The sequence below is a fragment of the Battus philenor genome, unplaced genomic scaffold (assembly GCF_028537555.1).
Source record: "Battus philenor isolate CCGP_79_NKW_IND1 unplaced genomic scaffold, ilBatPhil1.0.hap1 SCAF_21, whole genome shotgun sequence".
In the NCBI taxonomy this organism is placed as follows: domain Eukaryota; kingdom Metazoa; phylum Arthropoda; class Insecta; order Lepidoptera; family Papilionidae; genus Battus; species Battus philenor.
This window is the reverse complement of record NW_027181684.1, coordinates 9,100,450-9,122,959: the sequence shown is the minus strand read 5'-3', so window position 1 is coordinate 9,122,959 and position 22,510 is coordinate 9,100,450. Positions and strand designations below refer to the sequence as shown.

The following is a 22,510-nucleotide window of genomic DNA, read 5'->3' as shown; positions in this document are numbered from 1 at the left end:
TAATAACTTATAAAATAAACTTTATATATACTTTTGTAGGCTATATATAAAGTTTTTTTTTCTAAATCAACTCAGACTATGTATAAACAAACACATATTTTATAAAAGCTTAATATTTAAACATCAAAATTGTGGTTTTATTTTTAAAAAATTTTCAGTAGAATTGAAATAAACTATGTCGGTACCTGGTATGATTTTTATGTTTTTCAATTTAAAGGACGAAGTGGACAGCATCTCTTGCAGTTCTACATCTAAGGACTGTTCCTCTACAAGTGCAAAAAAATTGTCCTGGAAATCAATGGCCTGCACGAATAACATAGCGCCTGCATCTAAACTATCGTTTCCCTTATAAATGGAGAATATTTCTCGTAAATTCAGACATGAAGGATAAGTGGTTCAGATGCACTAGGGGCAACTTCTCCCGCCTCTTGGAAAAAGCATAAATTAGAAATGTGTGGTCAGTGTAAATGTTTACATGTCGTGCTAACAAATGTTTCGGAAGTGGGGGGTATCCCTACAGAAACTATTATTATCTACATATAATAAAATAACCTCTTTTATTTAAGCATTTTCACTAGTTATTTTTGGTTAAGAAAAGGAAATATTTTCAGTCTTCACATGCACATAATAAGATATAGTTTGTCATCTCATTGGCACAATCTGGTATAGATATCTATTATACTCACCCACTATCAAATTACTTCCATAAATATCCCAATAATAACACCATTTATAATTTGAACCAAAATAACTGAACTAAAGCTTAAGTATGTCAGTGTAAGAATCGACAACTTCTGTTTTATTCAGTCTTACAAATGATTTCTTTTTAAACAAGAAATAATACTATTTCCTGTCTCATGGTTACCAATAGAAAGTTTTTTATAATCAATACTAGATCAATGCCATTAACTTAGCTAAATCATTCCCACCATAGTGACTACAATGGAACATAACATTCATTTTTTGCTAATGGTTATATTTTACAGAATAAATAAAAATAATTACTATGTTTAATGATAATGATATTTTTAAACAATTTTAAGAGTAAATTGACCATAAAACATTTCATAACTAAAAAAAATAATTAATATTTTCACTCATCCATAAACTGTTCACAAATAAAAAAAACATTTTAATATTCACTCAGCAGTATATTTCTTTACTGTTCTATACTGTATTTGAATATTTAAAAAATAATAATAATGGCAATACATTTAAATGTCTATTGTTAGGTTGTGGAGAGAATTTTGTTTACAGAAAATAATTTAATTTACAGAGATTCATTTATTTAGCACAATAAAAAGTTAAAAAGTTCCTTAGCTTGTTAAAATACTTTCATATTATTAATAGAAATATAACACAAAATATACTACACAAAACTTTATCCAATGTCTATATGAAAATATACCTGGTATCAAGTGACAAGTTTAACAAAGTGAAAGTGTCGGACTATGTGTATTTCGCAATGACCTCAATATTTCATTTGACAAATAACACAATGTGCGAGCAACTGATGCAAACTTTGGTACATATGAAACAGACAAATCATGATATATTTAGTTACACAGTATATAACAATAGGGATATACTTACAAGTAAGGTCAACAAAAACTTAAATAACAACATTTAAAGTTTAAATTTGCTCATTGAGAAATTTTTTAATCAATGGAATCTCTATAATGAAAATTGTTATTTTTGCTTTTGAGTTAAAAAAAATAATAACATATACTGAAATACTAAGCAAGTCATCAAATCATATTTAATACAATTGTGTATATTGAATTAATATTTTTTTTTCTTCACATACATCCATACAACCACAAAACCATCATTTAGAGAAATAAGTTTATTTTGCTGTGAATTCATTTGTACATATTTATTGATGTTTGTTTCCTATATATATTTGTCAAACTCAAGGATTATGGATACAGAATTCACAAGCTACATATCTTCACATCTAAAACCAAATTTTAATAAGTTTTTATACAATAAGGTTGACCAATTATATGACAATGATTAATTGGCTTAAGTCTAAGCTAGTTAAACTACTTACTTCTTTTATTACTACTGGTATTTTATACTTCAGTTACATTGAATTTTCTTCAAATATAACAGTTAATTCCATAGATCCAATTAATAAAGATGTGAACATAGTTCGATTTACATTTAATTCTATAACTCAAACATTTTATTTACTAGTCCAAAATTTCAATGTTTTTTGACACAAAAGTATTCTCCATAACATTCCAATACTAATAATTAAACTACTACTGGTGACACACCATAATAAAAAAAAACATTTATCTTTATGTATTTAAAATTATTCAAGTTAATATTTTCACTAAACTAAACTCCTTGCTTTAAAGTACACAAGGCCAACTATTATACAGGAAAATCCGAATGAGAGAACAATCAGTCTACATTTAAATATGTATTACAACTAATCAACACATTCAATATTGAAAGGATTATCACCTCATTTTAGCAATTAAAAACAACTATAGCATTCATTAATTACATTAACATATTGGCTGCCAGATTTAAAAAAAAAACAAATTAGTGTTCTAAAATGCATAATGTTCTAATAAAAATATTATTTCTTATTCTGCATAAAAAAAGTTATTTATTAGTTAGTTATTTAGTTTCTAAATTGTTTCCTTTTAAATTCTAAAGCAATGTTTAAGTGTGTCTGTTATTCATGAAAGCTAAACTAGATTATTAATTATTTTACTCAAGGTTATGTATTTTTTTATATACTTTTTCACTTGATGTGGGTAGTTATTGACATTGATAGGATAAACAAACTGTTATTGAAGTAAATTTGATTGCAGAATTAGATTACACGCAACCTAGCTCCGCTGTTATATGTAATGTTTAAATATCTATTCATATGAACACCGTTGTACAGTTTTTTTCAAAGTAAGACATGTTAGGACAATTAATAAAGGTATGAGATCAAACATAGTAGATGTTCTGGGAGGGTTAACAAGAAAACAACTGCAGAGTATATAGATATACCCAGAGATCATTTGAATACAGATGTGTATAGTGTTCGCTTATAACAGAAAACTATTTCTTTAAAATAAGGGATTCCAAATTTGAAAATTTTTTGTTCTAATTTTACAATTGATTTTTTCATTGAAGGTATTTTATACACAGCTTATGACTATAGAAACCTTTAAAGCTTATACATCTTTATCCAATTACCCTGTTTAAAGTGTTCACCCTTTATAAAAGTATGTTATATTAATTGCTTTTTTTTTCATTGAAATGGAACAAGCTAACAACTGGCAGTACAAAGTCTATAGGGACAGATAGTAAACAATAATTATTTATTAATTATATTAAGTATTCTGAATTTTAATAATACTTTTTCTTACTGTATTATTATTATATTATTTCTGAAATCATTGTTTGTAGCATACATTAACTGTCTGGAAATGAGCTATCCCATTTAATGCTTTTAAACATTTAATCAATCAGCCTTCATAAATAAATACTACTAATCTTGAAGCAGTTTTCATGCCATATCCAAACAGCTACACATTATCATTTTTTTTTAAATTGTGAGAATAGCCTTAGTTATTTCTATGTCAAACACTTTAAGGAATACATGTAAAGTGCATCTTAGACTCAATTATTTGTCAGGAAATTAGTTATTTTTTTAAAAATTAATACTAAGCACTTACAAAATATTTCATTCCCTTACATATGGTATTTCAAACATGCCAGCTAATCAAATGCCTAATAGAAAAACAATAAACAAAAATGTGCTATTGTTTTGCCTATTGTTTACATAAGATATCATTCACAGCACAGATGAGTATTTATTGTTATTAATTACATTATGTATGAAGATGGATAGTCAAGCATTAGTTTGAATTATTAACATTGTTCTCAAACATGAAGGCTACAGAATAGGCTTACAGGGGATGGAACAACTACACTTTTACTTTATAAATTCACCTTCAAGTTCCTACATTTCATTCCTGTAAAAGCTCTTAAAATATTAAATATGGTTAGTTTATTTTTGAAATACACTGTGTTTAGTGAAAATAATCCACAGAAGTTTTCTCAGATTCAAGAGCAAACAACTTTCGTTAAGCGGTCGTTCTGGGCATGCGTATAAGGACCCGGCGCAAACGCCGCGCCAAATAGCCGTATCTAAACGCTAAAAACATTCAAATGCGCCACGTCTTTTCTGATTTTCTTCCTTCTATGAAAGCAGTTTATTAAATACAAACAACGACAGCAAAAATATGAAAAAATATATAATAACCAAAATAGATTTTCAAAACAGAAAACCTCATAATTTATTTAGCTAACACCGTAATTTTCGAAAAGCCGCTGTATTAAAAAAAGGAAATACTCACCGATATGTTTATCGCACGAATCCCAAACAATATAAAAACTGTCACTCACACGTTAGACACAAACACAAGACTTATTCACCTCTTGACATCTGACATGGTTTAAAGAAATTAAGAAAATAATCACAATTATAATACACCGAAATCGTAAAAGTAAAAGTGTTATAATAAAAACAATACGATATAACAAAAGTTGTGCAAAACGATCGCAAAATAACGATACAAAACGTAAACAGCTGCCTACTTTGACAGAACCGTCCAGTAAACTGACAATTTCGTCTGCCAACTGCAAAACCACTTTCGCTCTCCTCATACCAACTAAAAAAAAATATTATGTCGTAATAATTATAATTATACTAACAAAGTTAAGCAACTTTATGATTAAGAGCATTAACCAATAGTAATATTAACAATATATTACATAAAATATAGTTAACCATGTCTTATTTCCATCAATGTACAAGCAAACCACCTTGTAAGTAACGAAGTTTATGTCGTTAACTGTACTATTAGGATGCCATATTTTAAGAAAGTAACATTGCTAATTATTTTTTTATTATTATTTTAAATATATATTTGATAGAATAGTAATGGAACTTTGTTACATTAGGGAATATACGGTCTGATATTAAATATTATACAAATGTATTCGTACTTATGAAAGTAGAATTGATAACTATTTCAAAATGTTAGTCGGTCATAAATCAGTTACAAACCAAAAAATAATTATATTATTCTGATGGGGTAAATTGTAGAGTAATAATGAAATGTATATGTTGAGGTAATATAATTTCTGAATGGTTTTACTTCTAGTGTTTATTTCTTTATTATATTAAAAACCTGAATAATTATCGTCTTTAAAAGGATAAATCACGAAATAATATTGTATTAATATGTACAATAATAAGGTATACTCTTTGGCGTAAATATCTTGCAACATATTATGAAATGTCAATTTTCATCACCATCGTCAGCTCTGCAATCTGTCATTCATTGTGTCGGTAGTAAATTTATTGCTTTTTATGCTAAAAATATAAACTATAACATTTGTTTTGTGCTGCACATTACGTATTTCGCTAAAGTGGCATAACTTAATCTCAACCAATGGCGAAATTCGAAGATAATCCATTTAGTGACCCAACAGTAGACAATCCATTTGCAGTAAGTAATCTTTTGACGAAAATATAATTTGTTATGTTCATTTCTAGTCATTCCTTTAAATGTTTTTAGGATCCGTCCGTGCAACAAGTGGCTAGAAGCACAACAAATGCCACCCGTGGCTTAGACGACTACAACCCCTTCGATGGACCACAAAATGCAAACCAGGCTGCGGTAAACTATTTAAATTTTACTTTTACCTAATTATTTTGAGCACATAAAACAATACAAGAATAATTCAAACATAAAGAACACTTCAATGTTTGGTTTTGGTTAACATTAGTGCTATGTACTATTAAGCTAGTTTTTTTTTGACTACAAGGAAAATTACAACAGATTTTTTTTAACTCGGTTTAAAAGAGTAACTTTTGCTTTTCTTGCCAGGATCTTCTCATTTGAACTAACATTCTGAACCTTTCAGAAGTATATGGATGTAGTTGGTATTAATACTCTATGCATAAATGCAATATCTTGATTTCTTTAAAACAGTTTAATAAAGTTTTTTGGATGGAACAAATATTTGTTATAATTCCAAAGGCAATGTTTTTCCAAAAGCATGTGTTGTGATTTGTATGAAAATTCAACCAATGCTTTGTTCAGTAATTAGGAATTATAATATCAATTTGAATTTTATTCTTATCTTAATATTTGTAGGTTGTGGTAATATTTAAAGTAATAAGTTCATGAAAATGTTTAATTTATCTGTCCATTATAATAAATGTGATAAGAATTTAGTTTTGATAATACATAAAATGAGTCTAAAAGAATTGATGCATGCTTTTAGCATATTAGGTAGTAAGATATTTGTGATATTAAATTATCACAAGAGAATAAATAATCAGATGCATGTGAGATGAAAATGCTAGTACATTGTACACATTATTAGCAACATTTTGTTGTCCTTTCAAGCTATTCTATTGTTGAATGTTTTACCAATTTGTGCAAACAAATTTAAACCAATTTACATATTTATTATATCAATATATTACTTTGTGTACTGAATTTTTCTTTTTCTCAGGCAATGTCAATGTTTGTAATTTGTTCCAATGTTGATATATCTTAATTTCTTATTATTTCTAGTTGTTCATTTTATTTGTTTGGTAAAATATTAGTATTATAAACAAATGTATTTATGTAACATGCATATTTACATTGGTGTAATGAAATATAAAATCAAGTATAAAATATATCATTAATATATGAAAAATTTATCTTATTTATCTTTGTTTTTCGGCTATTTTTGCTCAAAATATTGTTGTTAACTGTAGATGTGATTTGAATTTGTAGGTGTGGTTTAACATCTCGCTTCAAGCATTTTTAATTTGCATTAATTTTGCCCAATAGAATTAAATGCAATAATGGTTTTCATTATAATACAACACTTCAACTTTTACACTGGAATATCCAATCAGGGGATTTCCCTATGAGATACAATCAGAATTTGGAGATCCGTAGATAAACAAAAGTAACTGACTTAGTAGTTTGACAAGTTGAAATCACAGTGGCCAGGCCACACAGACTGCTACTGAGGCATTAAGGTTCATTAGTGCCAATGATCACTGGTCCATAGATCAGTCAATGCCTGCCACTCATAAATTTGACAAACCTGGTGCTTCCAACCAGTCCTACCAAATCTATGTGGAAGTCTTATTTCTAGCATTGAACATCCTGTGACTGAAACTATGATGATTCAACCTATGATCATCAATGATGTTTTTTTTTTACTGACAAAATGGTAGCCAACGGGTGTGACACATTTGATAATACAAAATAAAATTCATTTATTCAACATTGGAATCTTTTAACTCTTATTGATTGTTAAATCATTATTTTTTTTTATTCTATTTTATTTTGGACTCTGCTTTGCAAAGTGTTATAGATGTGGAGAAGAAGCAGGAAGAAATTCCATAACAACGTCTTTAAATAAAGTTTAAGAGTGTTTTATACATACATATACACTTTATCAGATATAGCATAAAATCATAATAATCTAGGGACATTGTCGCGGAGGATTCTTGTCGTTTAAATATGTATTTATTGAATAATTTACCTGTCAATTTACTTTTAATGCGTTTTGAATTTAGTAAATGGTAGTGTGATTCCGTTTTTTACAAATAAATTACAGACTTTTTACAGTCTAAACTTTAGTACAGCCTGTTTTTAATGGTACCTTAGACACACTGCAACACTATGGACATCCTATATTTTTTTTACTTTTTATAATTATTGTATACCTTCAAAATATTGTCATAAATATATTATCACTGTAAGAATATTGACCTCATTAAAAAGCTTCTCAAGGAGATACCACTAAGCCATAAATCCTCAGATGGCTCGCTTTTGCAAAACAAGTGTAAATAAATATATATATATATAAACAAGTGTATATATAAATCAATAGTTATAATATAGAGAATGGTCATGAGTTTAGTATTACTAGTCGCGCATGATAATATTCTTTTTTTTTTTTTTTTTTTTTTTTTCTTTTTTTTTAATGACCCCCGCTATTGGGGGCCTCTCGTTCCCCTATCTTGAGTGGGACAGGGACTTAATCTTTTAATATAATTTTTTCACAGAATTTTTATTGTCTTTCTCTTCTATCGTTCTTCACATAATCTTTCAGTCTTGTCTATCTTTCATGTTACATTTCGTCTTTCTTTCTCATTCGCTCTATTCTTCTGACATTCTTCCCTTTTTTCTCCTTTTTACATTTATAATTTTAATTTCATTTAACATTGTTTAACATTGATCTTATACTATTATTTTACATTTTTGTTCTTCTAGCTTTTTATTTTGTTTTATATTTTTTATACAATGTTTGTTTTGTTTCTGTCGATGGCTTTTTTTGCGATTTCTCGACATAGGGATAAAAATGTCTTTTTATTTTCGCCACTGATCAGGGAGGGTATTGTCTCCTCCCTGACTTGAATTCCAGACCGGCACTCGAAGCCGAACCGGAGTCCCCCGAATGCGGGACACCGGGCCACAAGGTGGATCACGGTCTGGTCCACGCCCGGTTCACAGAAGCACGAGGGGTCCTCCTTGAGCTTAAACCTATGAAGGTACTCAGAGAACCCCCCGTGCCCCGTGAAGAGCTGGGCCGAGACCGCGTCCACCTCGATGCTGCGGAGCACGCGGTAGGCTGAGACGGCGTCCGGGAAAAACATCCTCGTTACCGAAGCCGTCGTTCCTTCCACATACCTCCTGTTCCATTCGTCGAGCGACTCCAGTCTCAGTTGCCGCTTGACGAATGAAACAGGGCATCTCTCGTACTCTGGTCGTCTTTTACTCTTCAGGGCCGCTTCCTTGGCCAGCTGGTCCGCCCTCTCGTTCCCCTCCATCCCCGCGTGCGCTTTCACCCAGAACAACCTTACATCCTTCCCTTTTTCTCTCGCTTTCATTACATTCTCCTTCACTCTTAACGCTAAGGGATGGAGGGTGTCCGATCTTGCGACAGTTTCGAGAGCGGACCGCGAGTCGCTCAGTACGGCGCAGACTTGCGCCGACTCGCCGGCCGCGTACCCTGTTGCCTCAGCTAGAGCCAGCAGCTCTGCCTGGTATACGGTGCAGAAGTTGCCCAACTTGAGTTTCTTTGTGTATGACTCTACGGCGCCCCGCTTGACGCAGAACGCCGCACCCACCTTATCCTCTATGCGGCTGCCGTCGGTATAAATTACCAGATCGGCAGCCGCGGTGGCAAGTCGGACTTCCTCCGCACTTTCCCCCAGACAGGAGAACTCCACACCAACTTGACCAGACGGGTGTGGTAGTCTCAGGTAGCTGACCGGTACCTCCAGGTCTCGGTCCTTTACCACCTGCCGGGAATGACCCTTTCTTATTTCAAATAAGCGGGCTGCTTCTTGGACCCGAAGGTCCAGGGGAAGCAACCCGGCAAGTATAAGGGCCGAGTGCAGGGACGCGGTCCTGTGGGTCCTCGCGATCTTCTGCGCGAAGCCCCGCTGGACCGCGTCCAATTGCCTGCGGACCAGCAGCTTCCTAGCCGCCGGCGCCCATGCACTCGCTGCATACAAAATCGTCGGCTCCAGCACCGCCAGATACATCGCTCTGATCACCTCCGAGTTCAGACCCCAAGATACCTTCGCAGCCCTGCACAGCTGACGATAGAGGCCCTGTGCCTTCTTGCTCACGTTCTTCACGTGACTGTTGAACGTGAGCCTATCGTCAATTGTGAGGCCTAGTATCCGGACTTCCCCAGTCCGGCCAAGCGGCTCGCCCCCCATCCTCAGTAATGGGTAGTCGAACTTCTGCTTGTTGGTTAGCACCATCACCTTGGTTTTGTGTGGTGCGAACCTCAGCTTGTTCCTAACCCCCCATTCATGAACATGGGCGAGAACGGCATTGGCCCGACTCGAGATGTCCTGGGCCTTCTGCCCCGAGAAGACCAGCACGACGTCATCTGCGAACGCCTGGCAGTGTGTCCCGGTCTTTACCACCTCCTCCAAGAGAGGGTTGATGAGGAGGGTCCAGAAGGTTGGGCCGCCTACGGATCCCTGCACGCACCCCTTGGTGGTCTCTCTGGCCCACTCTGCCCCCGCGTACCGTACGGACACCTTGCGATCGCTAAAATAGCTGTCGACAAGGCGCCGCAGATTCACGGGGCAGCGAGTTTCTGCCAGTCTGCACCGTATAGCAGGCCACCAGGCGTTATCGAAGGCTCCCTCTATGTCCAATGATACCAGCACTGCGATCTCCTTCTCCTTCAACCGAGTTCGCAGATGCTGGATCAGGACATACAGGGAGTCCTCGGTACACCTCTGCGGCATAAAGCCGTATTGGTGGCTGCTGACATACGGCGCAGTGTACCACCGGATCCTACGGACCATCATTTTCTCTAGGACCTTGCCGAGAATCGGCAGGAGTCCGATGGGCCTGTAGGATTTCGGGTGCGTGTAGTCCTCCTTGTCCGGCTTCCGCAATGCTACGACCACTGCCTCCTTCCATCTCGTGGGGAAGAGGGAAAGCGCGAGACACCGGTTGGAGAGCGCGAGGTACAGAGCGGGGTCCACGGCGACGGCCGCTCGGCAGATGTCCGCGGTGAGTCCGTCAGAGCCAGGTGCCTTCTTGGCATTGAAGGTCGATACGGACCATCGGAGCTCCTCCATCGTAAACGGGGGATCGCATGTTCCGTCATGGTCCCCCGAATTGACTTCATCGGCCTTAGCTCTTACAGTTCTGTGGTCCGCATTGTCCTTCCCGGGGTCATCCTCCGGGAAGAAAACCTCCGCCAACAACCTAGCTGATCCCGCTGCGTCCAGCACTTTACCTGACTGGACGAGGGGGACGTCCTCTCGCCTCACCTCCGTGCGACGCATCACACGGTGGATCCCGTCCCACATGGTCTCGCGATCCTGCCTCTCGCAGAAACGCTTCCAGCTATGGGTCTGAGCGCGCCTCGCCTCGAGGCGGTATGCCTCCTTCGCGTCGCAGTACTCGCGCCAGACCAGCTCCTTACGAGCCGGCCTCGCGGCCCTGATCCTTCTCTTCTTCCTCAAGACATCCGCCTTGAGGAGAGAGAGCTGTTCGGACCACCAGGGCAATTCCGTCCTCTTCCGCTTGGAGGCCTTCGGCAGGACCAACTCGCAAGCGTCCCTCACGGTTTCCACGTACCGACCGACCATGCTGTCCAACGCCCCCTCCTCGGTGATTTGATTCACCTCGGCAGACGTCAGGCAGCGATCCGATAGCAGCCGGGCGACAGTTCGATGGAACTCGCCCTAGTCTGCCCTACGGGTAGTGTACTGCCGTGTGCATGATAATATTCAGTCTTTTGTATTCCACCACGGACTTTGAGGTAATAAATGTATTTTGCTTTTCAGCCGTCACAACCAGCTATCATGCAAGCTGTATCTCCTCCAGCCAGTAGTGGACAATATACAAGGCCCACTCAACCCCAACAGTCGCAAGCGCCCCCACAAAATTTCACAACTGCCGACTTCCAAGTAAGTGTTCTCTTTATCACAAGTAAAATAATTTAAATAAACAGATTTAGTACTTATCACTATTAGGCAGCACAAGTCACAGATTATTATACTTAGATAAACTATTGTTGAAGTCCACATGTAGATATGTGTGTGTTCCCTAGGTAACCCTGTTTAAAGCAGGGTACTGTGGTTGATCATTAGAGGGACCAGATACCCACATAACACTGTCTTTCTCTCTGAAGGCAGCATATCTTGTGTACTGAAGTTAACCCCGTCAACCTATGGAAAAAAAGGTCTCTCACTAGAAATTATTTTGGAGGATACAACCATATTGCTCTAGTCTTTGGTCCAGACAGAGGCACCATAGATACTGTAATGACTGCTAATGAAATATCAATCATATTCAAAATCATGAGACATTGTGAAGACAATTATACCGCTAAACTATTGTTACCCATTATGTATCCCGCTTGAAAGTAATGACACCAGTGATGACAAAATATTGGAACAAAATTACAATGGTTATAATCAGAGTGCATATGGATAATTGAATGCATATTTGTCTTAAGTTATTTTTGTTAATATCATTAAGACATTAAGTAAAATATCTGATATAAATATACAGAGATAAGACTTTGAACATAAAGTCATTTTGAATAGAATAATTAACAGAAGAATACATTCTCTGAGTAGTAGGTGTAGTTTGTTGTTAGTTTGTTTTACTTATACCTAACAAAATTGTTATAATACAAAAATGATCTCCATATTAAGCTAATACTTCAACTTTGAGTAAATATGCATCCATAGATCTTTGATTATAACAGCACAAAAATTATGGTGTATGTATATTGACATATTAATACATTGTATAAATTACATTGCATGCTATTAACCCTCATTTTGCTTTTCCCTACATAACCCGCACAAAAGGAATTAAAGGTAAACATAATTTTTAGACATTTGTATTTTTATATTTACATTATGTACTTGTAATTACTATCAGATTATTGTTTTCATATATTTGTTTGTTCTTATAGAATTAACTGTTTAGGTTGAACATTACAATCACTTTTGTTCATCACATTTCTGTATATTTATTTTAGCTGTTGCTTATGTAGTTTTTTTTTTTTAACACACTGTAAATATTAAAAACACTTATAGCAAACTTATAATGAAGTATTAGAGGGACGGGAAAGTAATGTCGTTTTCTTAAATTAAATTCACACGACTTCATTTTTAACAAGTTTTTATTTTGTAATGAACAATACATTCACTTTCGTTATCAACAACCTTTTGCCATCTAGTATCCAAATTTTCAATGCGGGAGTGGTTAAAATCAATCGGTTTTTCTGTAAAATATGTCAACATAAACAACATTACTTTCCGGTCCCCTTTATAATTATTTATTGCTACATTTTCTACTTGCTACATTTTTTACATTTTCTACTTAATTAGACTAAAAATTATTATTTAGTGAGTATTTCATTCACATGTAGATATACTGTGTACCACATACTAGAATCATCTAGTAAACTTTGAAGGTTTTAGAACTAGAGCTTAGGGAATGGTTTTAGAACATAATTCTGCTGGGTTACGTCTGCAAATCCATGGTTTAAAAAGGATGTTGAGCAGAATTTTCAGATCCAATTTAAGGTAAAAATAATAAACGTTTTTGTCATTCAACAATTCGATAAAATTACGTTTACACTGATAATATTTATTTTTAATACAACAAAAGTAACATTTATCAATTCATTTTTGTTGATAAACAGAAAGTGTCTACTTACATTGTTTTGTTGTCCTGATAAAGATATCTATATACTTTGATGTGTCACAATCATAATACAATGCTCTATGAGTTGAATTATTTTCCTTGTTTGAATAAATCTAATGTGCATATTGACTTTTAATAGGTGCAAAAACTTTAAGGGGGAGAACGTATGGCACATTTGATGTCAATCAATGTTTAGTATACCATATAAAAAATCAACGGTTTCAGATATAATAAATAATGTAATAAAAATACAGTACAAAAAGCAGATTACTACATATTACCATAAAAATAATTATAGTTTACTATCTGTCCTTGAACAATTTGTACTTAAAGAAGTTATTGGTCTGTCACATTTCAATAGAAAAAATAAATGGATGATTGATATTTCAGTGATCACTTTATACAGAATGATTGTAAATAGATATAAAAACTTTAATATATTTTGCTGACAATATGAGCTCTACATTCAACCTTTTAAAGCTTTAGTACGTATGATCAATCACCTGTATATAGTTAAATTAAAAATTTTAATATTCTTCTAAAAAAAACTATGCCTTAAAAAGCTTTTTAAACACACTTTTTTATTTTTACTTTGTGAAAAAAGACCTACGCGTTTCATGTTAGTTAAATCTCTTTATTGTGCACACTAGAAAATTGTACGTAGTTCGATAATACTAAAAAATACAATAGATGGACTTATAACATGAGGCAATGTTTCCCAAAGAGGTCCAAGTGGACTCCCTGGAGGGCATGGGACACCCTGCGGTGGTCTGAGTAGCCGCAACGCAAGTTTTAATAGTTAGGTTTTATCTTTACATTTCTTATCGAGTTGAAATGTAAATTTGTATGATATGTAATGAAAGGTAAATTATAAAAGTGATCTAGGAGAAAAAAGTCCGACAACCTCTGAACTCTCCGATTCGATCTTCGGTATAACATTTATTTATTGTAGGTAAAATTTCAGTGGCTTTCGCGGTTTTTAAATCAAGATGTATAGTGTTTTTTAACACAGCTAAGAATTTTGTTCCAAACGGCTCTGAACTCGTTCAGTTTTATTACAAAATTGCTATCGCGTAGGCAGGGCGTCAAGACAATTTAATGCACATAGCAAATTATAGCGATATCTCTCGATTTTAGTTTTGTTTTGTCTCTCATAAACTAAGTCTAAATAAAACTATGGAATGGCTACCCAAAATGTAACAAATGTTAAATTACCAACTTTTAACACATATGAAGAGAGTACAATGGAGCTTGAATTGCAGAAGAGGCAAGAGGAGTTAGAGAGGAAGGCGGAGGAGCTTGCTCGTCGAGAGGCAGAGCTACGGGCGGGTTCCGCTGGCCGCAGGAACAACTGGCCTCCCCTGCCCGCCTTCTGTCCTGTGCAGCCGTGCTTTTACCAGGACATCAATGTGGATATACCACTCGAGTTCCAAAGGATCGTGCGTCACCTGTACCACCTATGGATGTGTAAGTCACTTAAAAATTATATATTAAGTAATTTCAATTTTTTTGGCCTAAACCGCTAAACTTAAAATTTTGATATTTCTTTCTGTTGAGCAAATATTTGTTTATTTATTCCTCTTACTTCGTTTATTCATGTCGTATTTTAATTGCTGAGATTGTCATTATATTAGTAATTTTGTTTTTTCCGATTTTAATTTCTATGGTCCAGTTTTTTAGCATTTTGTGTAAAGTCGATTAGTGCAGATATGTCGCTATATCATGTATACTATCTCACTATTATTTTAGGAGGATGTATCACTTTCCATACGGCAAACGTTAAGAACGATAGATCGACGTGGTCTCGAACTATCACAGTATCAATAGTATACTTCTAGAACAGTCTATATACATCGAACTAAACAGCATGATGTCGTAAATCCGTTCCTAACAGAGAACTAGTTGCCTTCGCCAGCTTCAAGGAATACGTAGGCAAGATATCTCTGATAAGGTCTGAAGATTCTACTTACAAAAAAAAATTGTGGAATGTGAACAAATGTTCACTTTTCTAAGGTTTTTTTGACCAGGCTTACACTGCTGCCCATGAGGCATTTGCAGATTCAGTTTGTACGAAAAAGAAGGGCGCAGATGGCGCTTAGCTTTAAACGTCTATTAAGGTAACGAAGTTCGAGGGCTTCTTTGGGGTTCTCGGCCTGGGCCTCTGTATACTAAAGTTTAGGGAGGCCTTGCTTAACTCGAGTACAACATTCAGAAGAGCGCCTAAGAGAGCAGAACCTCGTCTATGTCTTCTCATGCATACCTGATAATTCTCCAATTCGAAATAAATAAATACCTTGCATGTGTTGACATTTTAAAAATAAAAAAGTTAAACTAAGTTAGTAAGTTAAAAAAAGTTAAGCTAAAACGTATAAACCTTCTTTTCAGTCCACGCACTGGTGTTAGCGGTGAACATAATCGGCGCTATGTCGCTCATGTTTGCCGGCGAGAGCTTCACGATATTCGGGCTGGCGATACTGTACTTCGTGCTATTGACTCCGTTCAGCTTCATCTGCTGGTACCGGCCGATCTACAAAGCTTTCCGCAGTGACTCTTCTTTCAACTTCATGGTGTTCTTCTTCATATTCCTCTTCCAAATCATCATAACCACGGTGCAATCAATTGGATTCACCAACGGAGGTTCATGGTAATTGAAATCATTTTATAATTTAACATAATTTTTTTTTAAATATTGCTGCTATACTACAGGCGTCCCTCGTATAACACGGTACTTGTAAAACACGGTTTCGATATTACACGGTACAAGAATTGAGATTAATATAACACGGTTTCGATATTACACGGTAAAACACGGTTTTGAAATACATAACACGATAAGGGGAATACCCCAAATTTATTGCTACAATTTCTGATGAGAGTGATGATGAAAATTAATTTTGTAATCGTAATAAGCTGTTTCTACTTGATTTATAATATGTAATTATAATTATTAGTCTTTGAATATATTTTTTGTTGTATTTTTTAATTTTTGTATTTCATCATAAAATTGAATTTCATTTATTTTTCTTAATAAAAACTTGAAGGTAACTTCCTTTTTCATTTATGTAGTATTTGGAACGAAATTTCAGCTATCATAAAATTTTACACCTTAAGATTTGGTTTCGATATAACACGGTACACATTGCCTTTATTTATATTATTTCAAGGTTTCGTATAACACGGTTTCGATATAACACAAGACAAGGTCTCGATACTACACGGTATACCTTGTTTCGAATAACACGGTTTCGATATAGCACGGTACGAATTAACCGTGTTATACGAGGGACGCCTGTATATTAAATTTATCCAATATAGCATTCAAAGCTTGTGTTAAGGCAAGATTAATCAAAAAAGCATAATAATGTATTAAAGATTGTGTAGGAGATAAACATGCCCGGGATTTCGGACATGATTTCAGCTTGACGTTGATTTATGGGACAGGTGTATAAGTAAACATTTTGAAATGTTTAAGTTAAAAACTTTCACAATAGGTAATAATTTACTTTGCTTTTTTATTTTAGCGGTCTTATAACCAGTATCAACGCGTTCAAACTAAACGTGGGCGTTGGAATAATCACATTGCTGGTCACTATTGGCTTTATCACTTCTGTGGTCGCTGACGTCATGCTAATGGCTAAGGTAATTTGAATTCTTTATCATTTTTATTATATGAAAACGGTACGAAATATAAAATCATTTATGACAAAATTCACTCTCACTTGACTATTCATACTTTTATAGTTATATATTATCATAGAATTAATTAATAGTCCTTAGGAGTTGATGCGCCGACTCATATAATTTTTTGGCGAATATCATTATCTTTAATCACTATACTACTGTACAAACAGGATATAAATGGCTTTAATATTTAGCCATTGTGGCTTTTTCCAAACCAATATTTTTCTAAAGTGCAGAGACGTTTAATTTAAAACCATCAGCATATTAATCGATAGACGCACACTGCAAGACATGGGGTTGCTCTAAGGTTTGTCATGATGACCGATCTTGTGCTGCTGATCACCTTTTGGCATAGGTTCTTCCTGCCTTTCCTATGTCGTCCGTCAATGTAGTGATAGCTGCACCCACGCTGTGTCTCGCTGGTCCACGCTGGGCCCAATAGCTGTCGGCTGTACGAGCGACTTGCCCCGCCTATGTTCATAACTAATACTAACACTAATAAATGTTTATTCACAGGTCCACCGCATCTACAGGTCAACTGGCGCGTCGTTGGCGAAGGCCCAGGCGGAGTTCACGACTGAGATACTCCGAAACCAGCATGTTCAGACCGCTGCCTCTAACGCAGCAGCAGCTGCGGTTAATGCTCAGATTGCCAATGCCAACCGCTACTAACCACGCCGTAGGTAAGCTTCTATTTATAATTACAGGTGATTTTTAATCAATCTTGTATTTGTTTTCATCATCATCGGTTGATTTAGCCGACATATGCCCGTTTTGAGGGATTGACCCTTGTGAATAACTTGGCACGGAAGTGAGATGTGTCTGTAATTCTACAGAAAGTTATTAAGGTGCAATAAGATAAAACTGCCGATATACGCGACGTTGATAACACCCCCCCCCCCCCCCCAAGTGGACTGATGACTTAGTCAAGTCTCTGGATGTGGGCAGCTCTAGGCAGGTTATTGTCGCGACCTTCTTGAAACGCCTACGCTTTGCAGTGGGTGTATATCGGCTGAAAAGAAGAAGAATTAGTTAAAGCAATTGATTCATAATCTGCATTACCACTGTTACTTATAACAGCTACTACTCTAGGTCTCATTGGCAAGCTCAGTGGCTCATTCTAAAGAGATGGTTGTACTCGAGATTTTTCTGCTAAATTGAATATTATATGCAATCTGTAGAAAAATGTATGTCACCATTTTTAAGTGAAATTTTTTTTCGAAGAACACCGCCAGCATAATCGTGGCGTATGCATGATTTATAACTTACCTTTATTAATTATTGAATCAACCAAATAACAAAGCTCAGTAAGACATGTAGCATTATAATGTGGCCATGTTTAGACCAATGCATTAAGGATGGGAATGAATTGACATTTTTACCAAAGGGATATTTAAACTTATCTAGGAGGAACATGAGTTGAAGTGTTTTAAATTGATTTTGTTGCATCAAAAAAGAAAAGGAATTTGTTGAAAGGATCTTGCAACAGTATGATGAAAAAAGCAGTGATGTGTTGGAAGGTACACTTCGCACATATTTATTTTAAGAAAATAAGATGTTTTGTTAGTTGCAATGCATATTGCATATGTATATCAATATATAATAAATTATTAAACAATAATAAATTTAGTCTAAGCCTGTCTTTATTTATAAAGCATGTCATTGATAGCAGTTGAAGTAGTTGGTCAGTTGGCCGCATAGGCCTTAATGTTCTGAAGTAGTTAGACAGTAGTTCACGGACCAGCAAGCATAGCACATGATGTCCATCCATACAGTGTACAGACAACCTGTATAAGGTAATCGGAAGACGTTGGATGTTAGCTACTTTCAACTAAATTTATAGAGTAGGCCTATATACAAAAGTGGACATCCTACAACTTAAATGATGTTTATACGAGTATATAATACCAGCCTTCATTTAACCACAGTCCATTGATGAAATTATATGTGGTCTGAATATGAAATCAAACATATTATAGTGAAGTATATTCAGTGAAAGTTACACACTAAAACCAATAAAATTCTTACTTAGTGGCTTCTCATGGACCTTTTACTAACTTGTATTCTTGAAATTGTGAACATTCCTGTCTTCCGCCTAGACCATATAAAGCAATCCGAACCTTCTGAACCTGGCATTAGTATATGGAGAAAATTAATGATATACCATCATATTATTATATAATATAAAAATATATATCAGAATCATATTGTTATACACATATTTACATGTACATTATATCAATGTCTTGACTTTCCAAATGTGCTTAACAAATCCTCTTGGAAGGAATAAATATCTGTCTTGTCATCTCAAGTTAATTTATTTGGTTGGTGGAATAAATATTTTTTGTTTTGTACTATCATTTAAAGTAAACAATATTAAAATATTCGTTTTCGTAAATTTCCAGGTACTAGTGGAATTATAACAGCATTTACTTCGCCCTCTGGGACAGTACATAACGCTAATGATAAATATATATTTGTATCGTTTAAAAACAACTACTTTCTAATTTAAATATTACAATAACATCTATTTTATTGTAAAATTAATGTAATAATTAAATATATATACATTTATATCGTGGCACCATGTTTCTGATGAAATTGAATATTAAAAAATGATGTTTTACAATAAATTACAATTTTTTCATTAGTTGCATGTTCTATATAGTAATAGTAAGCATTATTTCCTTGCTTCACTCGGTCTGGCTATTACATTAAATGACACGAAGAGATTCTGCGATTATTATCTAATTTTGTATAATTTTTAATTACATTTATCGATGTATTTCAATCAGCCAAAATGGCGAATGGCTGTGTTCTATTCATTATAATCAAAGATCAAATGCATATTTGTCTAATGTAATTTTTTGGATAAGAAGTTATGGAAGCAGCTTCTATGTGTTAGTAGTAATTAAATTAATAAAAGGAAATATTTTTAAAATCTACTTGAGCATGTGCAAGTATGTGGTGTCCACAATATGACAACACTAAACTAGGTAAATATCTGATCTTTGAATATAATGATTGTTAAATTATTTATTCAGACACGCGTATTAGTAATTAATTTTTAATGAATGAAAACTATGTTTGGGTGTAAAATATTTTTTTTATTTTCTAAACTAAATTTCCACAGACCACAAATACATTTTGCGTAATAATTTTACTAATACGTATAATGTTAATTGGTAGTTACTTTAATACCACGTGAGCTTACGTCGTACGCTTTAAACTGTATGCCTTCATAGCAATCCTATGGTTTTCATTTGTACTGAAGTCTATAAGGAGAGATAAGATATTATTTGCGGGGTCAAAGTTACTTTACACATATACAAATTTATTAACATTTAAAATTTTTGAACTGCATAAAGCTTCATACACTAAATTTTATCGGTTTTATTTGATAACATTCCATAACAGAACAAATGTATATAAAACTATTCCCCTTTCGATGTACGAATGTAGATTTACTAGTTATTTGGAAAGTAGTGTGTGTTCTGTGTTTATTCCTTAGCTGTGTATGTTATCTGGACCATTTACTTAATTTTATTCGATAGTTGTAATAATTACATTACCCTGCATAATAAGACTCCCTTAGATGCACAAGACTTCAAATTAAGCGTTTGTAACATTGTATAAAATAGCTTAAGTTTTTAAAAGATATATATAAACTGACTAGTCATTGGACTCACAGTAATCTTAGCAGTGGTTTTTATTCCGTGAAACCGTCGTAGATAGGATTGATAATTATGAACCTGTATTTATCAAATTTCATCTTGGTTTGCCATTGATTTTGAATGGTTATTTATAAGCTTCTCTAATGGGTAAATATTGAGTATATTCTATTTAACATCAAATATCCTATGGTCGGATACCACTGCTAATATATCACTACCAGCAACTATTAATAATATATATGTAACAGAATGAAAAGCCTCCAACTAAGGCAGACTTACAAGTATTGTATCTGGGCCTAGTACAATGTAAATTATTATCGGACCGTCCTTACCCAGATAAATGGTAAGCGAAGGGAAGTAGATTTATCTAAAATGTTTAAACTGTTTTGTAACTATTAAGTCATGTTATACTTATGATTAATATTAAATATAGTTTCCAACTTGTTTGTTTTATTATAACCTAATCTTTAATCATAAATTCAGCAAATGCGTTATCATCATATTCAGTATAAAGTTACATGATATTTCAATGAACATCAGTTTGGTAGCAATTTTAACCCTTTCACGACCACGGGGACACCGGTGTCCCAAGCAAAAATCATGGATTAATTAAATATTTACGTAACCATTGTAAATTATTTTCTTGTTTTAATATTTCGGAAAGTACCTTTTTATTATTTTTTACTAGCAATATAGCATAACTAACACCGTTTGTTGTTTATCGTCATCGAAACGTTAGAGTTCTTTTGGCGCGAATGATCTGCTGTTTGGAATAAATAATTGATATTGTAAAAGTGCTTTTCAAGTTTTTACAGTGTCAAATTATCATTACCTGGTAAGTAAATTGTTATTCTAAATATTCAGTAGTAATGTATTTATGTTGTTTTCTGTGATAAATCGTTATAAAGATTATGGGACACGGATGTCCCTGTCGGCGTAAAGGGATACTTTTTATACGGAATTTCTTAACTTTTGGCCTGGTGATATACCAAAATGCTATCATTTTCTTACTCATATTTTTCTCAGAATATGTTTTGTAAGGGACGTGGAGTTTTTGAACTTCGAAAAAATAAAATTCTTCAAATTTTTGTAGGCGACAATAACGATGAGGAAGATGACTTAGTGCTTGATGACGAAGACCAAAGACTTCTAGTACAGGATGATGACCAAGGGGTATTTGATGTCGAGGTTGAAGAGACGACGACTCTTCAACGGCAAGAATCACCTGAACCTTCAACGTCTCAAAAAAACAATCCATCTAATCACTAACCAATCATCTAACAACAGGAATTGTTTCGCCGAGTACCACAAATAACTTGCCCTATTATATTTATATTATTCATAAACAAGTAAAAAAAAGTACACTAAGTAACAAATGTACATTATTTACAACAAAACAGACTTACCAACAAGTAAACCAAAATTTAGAGTTTAAGTAGAAAGTAACCCTTAGCGACCATAGGGACATATTTGTCCCATAAATTTCCAAAAAAATTGTAAAACTTTTTTGAATTTTTAGTATAAATTATGTTTTTAGGATGCCTATTAATTCATTACATCTAGCTAAATTAATTAAATAAGGTACCGTAACCTTATGATCCTGAAAGGGTTAATAAATGAGATTAAAACTTTGATACTTTAATGTAATTTTAGGAAACAATCAAGTATATAGACAAATTTATCCTTCTCAAAATCTTAGTAGACTAGTCGCTACATTAAACTTACACCATTTTTTTTACTTAAAACACGTTTCCCCTGCTTTCTTTGGTACTGGAATGTTAGAATGCGGGTGTAAATATGTTTTTCGTTTTTATTTTAAATCTTGCCCTTGTTCTGAGCTATTGTCTGCTGCTTTTTGTGATTTAAGTTTGTTTTCTTCCTCCCAAGCTAGTTTAATTCCGAGTTAAATTT

The 22,510-nt window shown here is 34.2% G+C and overlaps 2 protein-coding genes across 3 annotated transcripts in view; one reads left to right on the top strand and one right to left on the bottom strand.

The window, feature by feature from the left end:
- LOC137923444 (furin-like protease 2) overlaps positions 1-4,615 on the bottom strand; it is a 300,471-nt gene extending 295,856 nt beyond the window's left edge. Inside the window, exon 1 of the mRNA XM_068766703.1 lies at positions 4,374-4,615. The gene's annotated coding sequence lies outside the window, so the exon portion shown is untranslated. The remainder of the gene's footprint in view (positions 1-4,373) is intronic.
- A 729-nt stretch (positions 4,616-5,344) lies between these two features.
- Scamp (secretory carrier membrane protein) lies at positions 5,345-21,025 on the top strand. 2 transcript variants are annotated; one of them, XM_068766445.1, is made up of 8 exons: positions 5,345-5,531; positions 5,601-5,702; positions 11,366-11,488; positions 14,507-14,711; positions 15,630-15,888; positions 16,766-16,883; positions 17,442-17,604; positions 19,331-21,025. In XM_068766445.1, the coding sequence occupies exons 1-7, from the start codon at positions 5,475-5,477 to the stop codon at positions 17,595-17,597; spliced, it is 1,020 nt and encodes a 339-aa protein (XP_068622546.1). In that variant the 5' UTR covers positions 5,345-5,474; the 3' UTR covers positions 17,598-17,604; positions 19,331-21,025. The 2 variants fall into 2 exon arrangements, with proteins under 2 accessions (XP_068622546.1, XP_068622545.1); XM_068766444.1 differs by having other exon boundaries at positions 17,442-17,608.
- Positions 21,026-22,510: the final 1,485 nt, after the last annotated feature.

What these genes read in the sequence shown, in the direction of transcription:
- Scamp (XM_068766445.1), top strand. Translation starts at nt 5,475, where the DNA reads ATGGCGAAATTCGAAGATAATCCATTTAGTGACCCAACAGTAGACAAT. An exon ending in TCACAACTGCCGACTTCCAA is followed by an intron (nt 11,489 to 14,506) that starts GTAAGTGTTCTC and finishes CTTGAATTGCAG; the next exon opens with AAGAGGCAAGAGGAGTTAGA. An exon ending in ACGTCATGCTAATGGCTAAG is followed by an intron (nt 16,884 to 17,441) that starts GTAATTTGAATT and finishes GTTTATTCACAG; the next exon opens with GTCCACCGCATCTACAGGTC.